At 36.5% G+C, this 12461-nt stretch overlaps 1 protein-coding gene across 6 annotated transcripts in view; it reads right to left on the bottom strand.

The window, feature by feature from the left end:
* Positions 1-12461, bottom strand: part of MAGI2 (membrane associated guanylate kinase, WW and PDZ domain containing 2) — a 1430555-nt gene that overhangs the window by 465616 nt on the left and 952478 nt on the right. For all 6 annotated transcript variants that reach the window (XM_077153531.1, XM_077153591.1, XM_077153676.1 and 3 more), the window contains exon 4: positions 8643-8858. In XM_077153531.1, the coding sequence (XP_077009646.1) occupies positions 8643-8858 (216 nt within the window). The remainder of the gene's footprint in view (positions 1-8642; positions 8859-12461) is intronic.

Here is a 12461-nt window from a genome sequence, read left to right as displayed (position 1 = left end):
GGCTGACGACATTAACTACCAATGAGGATTACATATAACATGCATATATAATGCTTAGAACAGTGGAATACTAGTACACAGTAGGTGTTCAGTAAATATTAGATATTATTACCAGTGAGTTCTCCTAAGCAAAATATTTTAAATAAATTGCATAGTTAAAGCATTCCTATCTCCCTACAGAAGCAAGAGGTGTGTTCAATTTTCTATAATTTAGAAGATAACAGGTGTTAAAAAAAAAACAACACAACTATAAAAATAAAATACACAAGTAACATTTTTTTCTTTAAAACGTGTTGGCATAAATTGAGTCTTTCCTCTTCTTACGTAAAGACCAACTGAGAAATGCAGTGGCATTAAATGATTTAAGGAAGAAAAAATATTTCTCAGAAATCACAGTTGGTTTTTTTTTTTTCAGTTTCCCTGATATTTTCTACAGAGTTTTGCAGTTCTTTCTGGATGCCAGGGGCTGCTACTAGACCATGGTATCACTTTGACACCTTTTGGTACACTACTGCTTTAAAGCAAAATCTGAGGAATAGCTCCCCAATCTTTGATTTGCCTGAGGTTTAGTTTCCTCATTTCCCAGCAGGGAAAATCTGGCTTTCAAGTCTGTTTACAATCACCTGCTCTCCACTCTGGTTTCTGACCATTTGTGGTACTGGTGTTGGCAATGGAGCAGGTAGCTTGAAGATTTCCCTCGCTTTCTTGCAAACCCAGGAACTACATCAAAAAGTATATTTATTGTACTGATCCAGGGATTCGTATCAGAGCATGTTGTCTGCATCACTGCTGGAAGCAGAAGTTTTTAGTTAGAATTGAACCAAAGGCTCTTATAAATGAACTAACACTTCAGGGTTGATACTTAGGCAAGAAAAAAACATACATCCTTGTAATCGATTTTTTATCCTGGCCATACTATAGATTTTATATCCTGCAGGGAAAAGTAGAGAACATTTGTCTTTAGAAATGAAGCAGTTTTGTAGTTGCCACCTGCATTCTATGCAGTGAGGTGATCAAAAGAAGTCAAGAGAGTGGTTTCTGGTTTTTAGGTGATGCATCAACTGAGGAAGCAGAAATTTCCAATCCAATCCCATAAACAAGTGATTTTTACATCTCTAAGGTTTGTAAACAAATTGGATCTCATCTATCCAGGGTGCTAACTAGGGAAATGTAAATTCCATGAAAGTATACTCAATAGCTCAAAAATTATTTTTCATCTATATCTAACACCTATGATGTGTCACAAGTTGTTTGGAGCATTAAAAGAATGCAAAACTTATGAAAATAAAAAATTCAAACTTTATCAGTGGAAAACTATAAGGAAAAAATTTTCCTAAAATAAAAAAAAAAACTAAGTTGGAAAGAATCACTAGAAAGTTAGTAAAAGGAATTATTTTCCATTAATAGGGGAGAAGAGTTGCCTTGATTAGCAGGCTTTCTTCCTTCTGCAATATTTAACTTCTAAGATTTTAATAAAAGTAGACTGCAATAATTGTAACAAGATAAATCTTCACAGCTCTGAAATTGTAGATGCTATAAGATTTTCATTATGTAATAGATCCTAAAAATCTTTGTTATATGAAGCATGGCCCCTAAATCCCCCACAAACTTGGCAGTGAGAAAAGCTTATATAAGTATGGAAAATATTCAAAGATCAAAGCAAAATATGAAATAAATTATAAGACACGTAGGTCTGATATTTCCTGGAGCCTGCTTTCAAGTTCTGGAATGAAAATCAGGAGAACAATACCATAGGAAAAACATCACAGCCTTCTGAAGTTTAGGGAACTTCCAAGGAGCTGAGAGAGAAAAGTGGGAAGACTTTATTTGAGCTTGATCTTGATAATTCAAGTGCACTATTCCCGGGAGCTAAATTGGAGTCAAGGTATTTTTTGATGAAGGCTAGACGTCAATTAGGAGGAAAAGATAAGGGTGGAGTGCCTGAGGATGGAGTCATGGGGAAGGAATGAATGTGCAGAGGGACCTTATCCAGAGACCTTTCCTCTGCAGTGAGAAAGGCCAGCCCCGAGCCAGAAATAACTAGGCCAATCTTTGGCAATAAAGTAGCTGGGATTTCACATCAAGAATTATAATTACTTCTGTGAGGAGAAACATGAGATAAGAAAGCAAAACGCAGGGTGAAAATCAGACCTAGAGAGAATAGACGACAGTAATTAGAAATATGCTTAGGCTCCAAGAATGCTTGGAGGATCTGAAGAAATGCAAACATTCCAACTAGTCCGCACACTTTAAAGCCTGTGAGTACTGTATAAACCTGAGGTGTTACGCTGGTTTTTCTTGTTCTGTAAACCTCATTGACGTAGTCAAATCTCTCTCATACATGCATTAAATAAGCCCTTAGAAAGGTAAAAACAAAACACTCCACTCAGAGGTTGAGCACAAGCTCCTGCAATGCTGAGTCAGGGCATGAAGGCATGAAGAAATTCACATAAATGCATCATTTTCAGTTTAAATGCAATTCATCTGCCTTGATTTAGACAACATTCCTGAAACTAGTTATGGTTTCTTTTTTCTTTCTTTAAATGCTGCAGTTACAATTAGTACTAAAGTTCATAACCACAAAGTCTAAAGTGATCATGCCGTGATTTTGTAATCACACCTAAATACTCAGAGCATTTTATAATTAGTTTTAATCATATACATATTTAATCATATAATTCCTTAGAAAAGATCAATGCCCCTTAATGGAACATTTGATTTTAGACGATTAATGTAAAATAGCCTCAGAAAATTTCCCACCCACTGGGGAGCTTTGTTTGGGAACAAAGTCATAAAATTAAGCCTCTTCCCGACCCCCCATTCTCCCCACTCCCCCCCCCAAAAAAGATGATGATCTGGGTGGATACACAAATCTCCGTCTCTGTGAACCTACCCAAAAATATGCAGAGGAAAGGCCTTGGGGTGGTTTCAGAGTGGCCCATTATTCACAGGAAAACAGCGAGATTCACTACGGAGGACATAATTCTTCTGACAGTGACAGGATCTCATTCAGAGAAGCAGGACTGATGGTGTGTGCACAGTCAGTGTGCCAAGTGGCACAGGACCTGGATGCGGGAGCCTACTGGTGAACTGAGATCATTGCTGAGGACACTCGGTGAGCATATAAGGGGCACTCTGTTTGCTCTCCAGGAGACGCAGTTCATTTGCACTAATTGTGGGCTTAGGAGCCTGGAGAAGGCAGCTCTGTGTACACACACTGTATTCCCTTTGTTGGAGAAGGTAGCTCTCACGGACCCTGTTCCTCCTGGCATTGTGTGTATGGGGGGGGGGGGGTGAGTACTAACACAGAGATTTCACTGCCTTTTAAATATATGTGCACTTCTAACGCTTTGCACTAGGCATACCCATTGCTGGTGAGGGGAAGTTACAGTATAATAGGGAATTACTTTCCGGAAAAGTTTAGCAGATAACTCATGAAATAAAAGAAATCCAAGAGAGTTAAACTCAATTGCTATAGTTCACAGGACTTAGATTTTCTTCAGAAGAGTCCAAACTTTTAAAAGCTACCTACTTAATCTATCAAATATCTATTTTTGATATTGTTAAAGTTAAGGACATGAAATAATTCTCATCTCTGAGAATATATTTTTGAAAATAAATATCTGCATAATTTTCTTTTGTTATCGTACTAACTGATCCATTGTGGGATCAGTAACCTTATATCTTTCAAACTTAGAAAGCATTGTGTGTTGACAACATTGAAAAGAGGAAAAGGAGCACGAAATGAATTTAATCATACTGATATGGTAAAACTGACATTTTCTAGAGGTGAAAAAAAATAGTTGGCTAAAATTAAAGATTTAATTTTAAAATAAAAAAAATTATTGAGTACTTAAAATATTTAAAGATGTATGCTAATTACTGAGACAGGTAAACAGAAAAATAAATGTAGTCCTTGTCCTGAGAATGCTTGCAATACACGTAGGAATGCCAGTCATGTGTATAATGACAAGTTACTCAAGAATACCAAGCTAACCAAAGCCTCCCAACGGAATGAAGGTGTAACTTGTACTATAGTAGTTCAGAGATGGGTAGTCTCAACTTTTCACTGTAGAAATTAACAAGTAATTCTTAAGGGATATGAAACATTTCAGTGAATTTTGAATAAATGAATATGGTCAAGAGCATGAATGGCTGCCCAAGGAATTTGAAACAGTAGAAACAGAAACTTATCCAAGTTTTGAACAGGATAGTTACATGACCAGCATTGGTTTACAAACTTAACTTGATGGAAGGATTAAAGGTAATGTTTAGCCTGGAAGGATCCTGGAGGCATGCAGAACAGCTAGAGACTTGTGGTTCAAACAGGAGGTGAGAAGGCAGTTAGTTGATCTAAGATGTGGCACTGATACTTAGAAGGATAGGATGAAAGCTAAGGGCCTGGTGATCTTTTATGCCTATTATATATGTCGAGACTGGGGGAGAGAAAGCATCGAAGAAGACTCAGAGGTATCTGGGAGTAAAGAAGAATTGGAGAAATCAGGTAAAGGACTTACACGTTGGTTTGCCTGTTTGTTAGGAGAAGAGTTTGGGTGAATGTGTTGCATTTACATGGCAGAAGAAATGTTGAGGTAGAGCTGCCTGATAGGCACATGTAGAAACATGATTCTGGAACACAGGAGAGCAGTGAGGACCACAGGTAAATTTATAGTATTTGAAGCCGTGGGACTAAATGTCAGCTCAAACAGGATAAACAGAGGAAAAGATTCCTAAATATAGGTGAGGTTAATGTCAGGGAAGGTTTCCTGGGGATACGAGATTAAAACACCAATTTAAAGACTAACTCTCTAAAAAAAGGTAAGGTTAGATCATTCTGGCAAACATCAGTTCTGACATGAACCCAGTGCTGTCATGAACCCAGTGAAGGACAAACATAGTGAAAAAATTGTAGATTTAAATAAACCGAGATGCAGGATTGGAATTTACCTCATGGATGTCACTTTGTCCTCAAAATGGTTAGCAGCCTAGGCAGATATGGGGCAGGGGGAGAGGATGAGATGAGATATTCCCTGGCCCAAATCTCTCTGCCACTAAATGAACTGCTACCTGAGTCAAGAAATTTAAGCCCTCCCAGTTTTGTATCTCATCCGAAAATAAGTATGTTATCATTTGGGATTAGTGATTACATATACACACTACATGGCTAGCCCCACTGCATGCATCCATTAGAGGAGAGTTGTGCTCATGATTTATTTTATTTTTATTTTTGTAGTTTCTTTAAATGATAAGGATAGAACTATATTTCTAAGGTTTGAACTACATTTCTGAGGTTAGAACTACATTTATAAGGATAGACCTATGTTGCTTTTCATTGCCAGGGTGACTTTTGGCAGAAAGAGAAATCCTTCTGACCTGTCTCGAGACGCTGAAAGATTATTAGGTGGCTTGTTTAGGAGCTATGGGCTGAAGCCAGGCATCCACTGAAAGTGTGAGCACAGAGAGGAAACTCACATCAAGTGGGTCTTCACATGCCTTACTTGAATTCTCATTGATAATAGTAGCAGATCTTCATGAAGAACTTACATATTTGAAGGTGGTCACTGATTTCACGTAAATATGGCCTCAAAGAAAAGGAATTTATAGTTTAAAGGATAAACTATAGTTCAAAAAAGAAAAGAAAATAGGAAAACTGAACAACTGGGTAGTGGAATTAAATTGAGAAATCCTTGGAAACCTTTATTTATATAGAACAAATCATTTTTGTAGGGTATATGAGCCAAAGTTGGTAGGTTCTATGCTCATATACCACAGAACGTAAGACTAGGAATTTCTTATACCCACAGAGGGAAATAAATTCACTTGCATGTCATTTCCAGAAATGTAAGAAAAAAGGAGCTTTGATAAAGTGAAATTTATATGTTATTTTTAAAGATTTATAAGTAAAATTGTTGCCATGTATGTACATATTGCTAGGAAATATGTTTCTGCTTGCATTTGGTGATACAAGTCACAGGAGAGCATAATGGGTAAAGCATGGGTTCTGGACCTAGACTTCCTATGTATTAATTCCAGTCCTTGGACAAATTAGCTAACTTAATATACCTTGGTTTCTAATCTGTAAAATAGTACCCACCTAATAGAACTAGTAGGAAGATTAAATGAACTAATATATATATAATAAGGTTAAGCATCTTCTAGTACATGGTAAGCACCCGAAAGAAATGAATTAATATATTATTATTATTATCAATATCTTTTGTAATGAAATGAAATGAAATAGTTACCTCAGTAAGTTTTTCTCATTCTCTAAATATGTATTATTGATTATACTCTGCTCTGAATTATCTGATATTATTATAGGCTATTAATAGGTATAGGAGAGTGTTAAATAAAATTTAAGCAACAATTTTCCAAATATTCTTTGAAATTTACTGTATCTGATTAATGTGTATGGAAAGAAGACAAAGGCAGGATAAAGTCCCTGCAGTAGAATAAAAAATGTGATGAGGTCCAAAAGGTGAAAAATTAGATGTGTATGAGAGAGGAAGGAAGAAAATCCTTAAGTTTTTACTGGATAAACATACACATATTTCAAAGATGGGGGCTACCATAAGGTTTCTAATGAGGATGATGGACCAATTTACTGGTTTGGGACTATTTCTGCTGCCTTTGAACGCTGGTTGAAGAACTGCCTAATTTGCATCTCTCTCTCTCCTACAGTGGGAAAGGAAAAGGCAGTAATTATAATGCTCACTGGCCCAGTCAGGTTTGCTCCGTTTGTGGCATGTTGATAGTCCAGGTTTCCTGGACAGTTGTTTTCTACCATCCTCAGGCTCAGGGATGCAGAGACAATCATGTAGCTAGGGTTGGTCAGGAAGAGCTCAACTCAGTCCACCTGCCTTGGAGCCCATGAAGTCCTCCTAACTATAATAGTACCCTGTCTTCATGGCTGAGGTATGAATAACAGGGAATGCTGCTTTCTAGATTGATCATACCTCCCAAATAAATACGTTTTTAGTTTAAGAATCCATGGGTCAAGGATGCTTCCTTTGATTTGCCTACAGATTCCACATGAATCAATGATTGGAGCTTAACCAGGGAATCTTTTTTTTTTTTTACATGAGCAGGCACCAGGAATCAAACCTGGGTCTCCAGCATGGCAGGTGAAAACTCTGCCACTGAACCGCCATTGCCTATCCAACCAGGGCCTTTAATGAAAAGGTCGTTAAACAGTAAGAAATTCTGTAACTGTTCTTTGACTCCTAACTTCTGCCTCTTTTGTAATCACTTCTTCAATTGTTTTGCTTCTCACATCAAAGCGCAACTAACAAAAATATGTACTAACAACTTAATTTAAATGCATTACATAATGAAAAGGAAATATTTTGACACAGATATTTCAAAATCAAAAGAAGGGGAAGATGCATAGTTGCTTGATAATTGCCAGATCATTTTATAGGAGACATGCTATATTACTTATCTGTAGTGATTTTAGCATTCATATCTAGAATTCAATTATTGTAAGAGTCAGAAAATAAGTTTTACCCGGATATAATAAAGTGGGAGGTTGTTTTCCTCAGAGTAATCAAGATGGAACCACCTTTTAGATTAGAACATATTGGATTTTAGTCTCCTTCTGTTCAATAAAGAGAACACTTTTGCATGTGTTTTGGATAAAGAAGAAAAAAATTAAGTTTATGAAGCTTTTCTTTGACAAATTGAGCATGAAAATTCAAATTCTCTGTCAGTATGGAAGAAACAGTGAAAGATACAAATACGATGGCCAAGTAGGTAGTGGGAAATATCTTTAAAAGGAAAACAACAGGTACATGAAGCACATGTGCCAATGTTTTTTTTCAAGAGCCTTAATGTAGCCCATAGATTTCCAATGTCCACTGATATACTACAATTAAAAAATAAATAACTAAAGCAAAACTTTGGAAACAAATACCAAACTTAGAGGCTACAAGAACGGCATAGTTTTAGTTTTGGTAACATTTCGTTATGACTGCAATTCTATTTTACTGGTTACAATTTTGGTGCTCTGCGAATAATAAGCAAAAGAAAAAAAGTAAATCTGTACCTTGCACAAACATACTTTATATCAATGTCTAATATTCTTTTTATTTGTGGTGTAATAGATTATAAACAAAAGGTATAACAATTCTTCTTCAAAGCTAGGTGCCTTCACAATGTCAATGAATAGAGATATTTTTCTCTGTTGTCAGACTGGGTGGTAAGGGAGGGATGACAAATACATGGGTGTCCTACAGGAGTAGCCATTTTGAAGGATAGTCATTGAAGTTGTAAATTGCATGGTACAACCTCTATTTACAGAACTGCGAGGATAGCAAGATTTTTAAGGATAGCTCCTTTTCTAACATTAATAAACAGAGACCTTGGAACAGTGCACAATCACACTGACATTTTGTAACACCTAAGAGGTTTAAACCATTTGCTACTTTGTCATTAATAGTCTATAAGTGAAAACAAAAATCGAGAAAGTTGAATGAGTTGCTTAATATATCAAAATTAAGAACAATAAATTAGATCCAAGACTCACTTTGAGACCATCTGCTATCATAACCTTCTCTTTGGGAAGATAACTGCAATTATTGGAACACAGATAGAGACTCTCAAACAGCAAAGCAATGAACTCATAACACATGGAAATGTCTTACCTGGCGTTATGACCACTCCATTTCCATTGACCACGGGCCTCTCTTCCTCTTCCTCCTCAGGAGGCTCTACACTTGCTTTCTCCATAATGCTCACGGATTTATTCCTCTTCCGTTTTCCTTCAGCACTCGGAGTGGCTCCCGGAAGTATCTGGTCTGTCACATTTAATAGTAATGGTGCTGGTTCTGCTGGAGGCTTTGGCGTACCGTAGTAATTGTCTGCAAATGACACCGAAACAAGATGGAGTCAATTTTTTCTCTTACTATGTGCCATCATGGTGCATAAGTTATAAAGAATGGAACATCTATTGACAATTTTGTATCCTATTATGCATAGTTGGTTCTTTATTCATTGCTTCTATTGTATTGGGTTTAATTTTAAAGATAGAGTTCTCTCTTCATGCTCAAAACTAGAATATAGTTTGATGTATTGTTCTCAAATAGGTTCATGGTAACACCAAAATTATTTGAATTTTATGATAATTAGTCTCTGTCACAACCTTTTTAAAAATAATTATGTCCAAATAAAGGTAATTTGTTTTTTGGTTGTTTCTTTTTTGCTTTAGCAATTCTACAGCATTGTAGGAAGGCAAAGCACATTATGCTTTTCTTCAGCTTTCAAGGAACTTTGGCTCATGTCATTGATGTAAGCCGTGTCCTGTCCAGAGCTGTATCTCCTCACCATTTGAGCGGTACCCATGGCTACTGACAGTGGGCCTGCTGCTCTTATGTTCTTCAGATTGCCAGGGCACATTTTTCTACACCTCTATGATCTGAGCCCTGGAATCATTTACTTCCCCTATCAGACTGCCTTCTTGAAAAAGGACACTAATTCTTATTTATCTCTATTAAGGGCCTTGCACACAGCAGGCAATGGAATAAATTATTTAATAAGTGAACATATTTATGCTTTCAAGGCAAACCACTTCATTTAAAATATTCACAATTTTGATTGATAAAGAACATAGATGGTGTTTTTTAAATTAATGTTACAATTTAAGCAATGTCCTCAAAATCGTATTGGTATTTTCAGTTAATTGAATAATTTACATACTCATTTGTTCGCTCATCCACTCATTAAAATCTTTATTACTGATTATGCACCCAGGTACTCTACTATACATTTGGGGTAAAATGATGACTGTAACTAATTCTTTTCTTCCAGTGCTCACAGTCTAGTGTAGGAGACCCACACACATTACATCAAGCAGAGACACGTTATGACAAGAAATAAGATTAAGGACTGCAATCAAAGGGAAATAAAGAAAGCAAATGTCAGTCTCCAAAGAGGCTGCTGTATGCCTTAATTAGGAGATACTAGAACTGGTTTGTCTACATAACTACTTAAGTCATTCAAGCCAGTTACTTAGCTTCAGTAATGCCCAGTTTCTTTGTCCATAAAATGAGAATAGCAATATTTGTCATAACTACCTGAATTCCAGGTTGCAGACAAGAGCCAATTCTAGTTAAACTCAACATGGCATGTACTGGATAGATATGAGATAGCTTGCTGAGGGAAAAGGCTGAAAAACCTTCGGACAGGAACAGAAATCAAAGGAGTTCCATAAGGATTGCAATGTAGCCTCCTCTGGCCCCAGATTCTAGAAACCTTAGCTGTACCCATCACCAGGGGAGGCGCGCTGGTGCTACCATTAACACCGCCACCCGCAGGAAAGGGCTCCAACTCTCCTCCTGGGATCTGCACCGTTGACTTCCGGGAAAAACTTCCAAGCAGGAGTTTGGCTGAGTCTCAGTCACATGAGAACACTGGAGCCACCCCAGAAAGGTGAGAGAGAACATTTGCTGTCTTCCTCATTTTCCCAGATGGAGGCGGAGCCCTCTTTCTTCCACCCATCTTATCTCAGGGATCTGCTCAGGAAGGAAGGGGCTTTGGATGCTTGGCAGGCAAAAATGACGAGTGTCCGCTATGTTTGCTCTCCTCCTTGGGTTCAGGAGATCAAATAAGAATGTATGAGGAGGTGCTTTATAAACTGTAAAGTTGCAGTGGTTTTAATGGCAGTGTAAACCATTAGTCTCAGTGTAAACTTCATGCTGGCATGAAGTCTCATGAATATCTGAGATAATATTATTGCTCATTTTTGTAAATATTCAGTTGTAAGAGGAAAGACGTTGCTATGTAAAGTGGAACTTACACATGTAGAACTTTTACCCAAAAGTCTGCAAAGTGGATGATGGGCAATTTGCTAAATGTTACCTTCTAACTTGAGTTAGAACATTTGAAATGAAACAGATTTTTTATATACACTGGCTAAATTCTAAGAAAACAAACAGAAACTGCCAGTTGCTCCCCCGAAGTCTATGAGCTATCATATTTTAGCATCCATAAGGTTACTACAGCTTTCGGTAAATTGCTATGCTTTCTATGGAATCTCAATATATGCTTATCGAATAAACATACATTAAAAATAGTGATGAATCCTGCATATCCCAATAAATGATATGAGAGAAAACTAAGAAAAGTGGAACACACTTCAATGTTTTTTTTTTCCTATTAGACTTTTACGGTTTAAATCTACTTAAAGTAGAGAAATAACCTTTACTTATTAGAAATAAATGCACAGCATAGGCTAAAATTAAATATTAATTCTTTCGCATTTTTAATACTAAATATTTATGCTCATTGGTATGTGATGTGATTATAAATTATATAGCAATATTATATTTCCACAATATATGAAGTTAACATGAGATTCAATTTTAGATGTAAAACGGTGTGAATCATTAGTTACATTCAAATCATCTTCATTAGCAGTAATAACAGCAATCTAAAAGATGCACAGAAATAATCCATACTATTACTATATTTGAGAAATATAATTTGTGGAAACTTTTACCTTCCTAACACATCAAATAAGGAAGCCAGAAATCTCTAGACCAACAGTAGAAGAATCATCAGGCAGGTAGGTAATCAGGTCTTTGAAAATACTCCCTAATGTAAGCATACACTAATTCATACACTAAGGATAGAAGTGCCACTTAGCTAATATAACAGCATTTTTCAGGGGGGAGAAAAGACAAAACACCAAAACCTATAAAATGTAATTTGGAAACACTGTCCCATTAAGAATGAAGTGACTGCCTACATAGTGCTAGATTTAGCAAATTTAAAATCTACAAAATAACAACCACCACGTGATACAGTGGTTAATGGCCTAGACCCTTCTGACATAAACCTAATTTTGAATCCTGGCTGTTAGAAAGATGAATGATAATGAAGAGATGTATGGAGTGACTGGATCACAGTAGGCGCTCCATATGGTGGCTACTTTTGGTGTTTATTCATCACAAAGACCATATGAAGTCGTTCTGCCTCTGCAGTTAAGAAAATGGAGGCTCAGAAATTAAACTATTTTCCAGCATTACACCGGGAGTAGTGGAATACCTATCTTTCCTTGACTTAAAAACCCAAGTTCATTTCAAAATACCACATTGTCTCTCAAGAGTAAAGAAAGTGTGATGCAATTTGCAGCCTGGCCCAGAACTCAGACCAGAGAGAGCACTTGATTCAAAGCCACAACCAATGAGCACAAATGTGTCAGCTTCAAAAGGGAAAGGCATTAATTGCTATTAAATGATTAAGCAGGGATATTTTAGGTGATTTTTTCATCCTCCTTCTTCCAAAAACATGTGTGTGTATGTTTTGAGAAGGAGAATATAGGATTTTCTAGATTATTTTTTACTGACTACACATATATTTGCAAAAAAAAAAAAAGACCTATACATTAGCAGTTTCATGTAAGTTTAATGTAAATCTCCACTAACTTTTCTTGACAATGATGACAAAATGGAAATTATATTTAA

This window comes from Tamandua tetradactyla, chromosome 1 (genome assembly GCF_023851605.1).
Source record: "Tamandua tetradactyla isolate mTamTet1 chromosome 1, mTamTet1.pri, whole genome shotgun sequence".
Lineage (NCBI taxonomy): Eukaryota > Metazoa > Chordata > Mammalia > Pilosa > Myrmecophagidae > Tamandua > Tamandua tetradactyla.
Note: the sequence above shows the minus strand (reverse complement) of the source record. Positions and strands in the feature narration are given on the sequence as shown.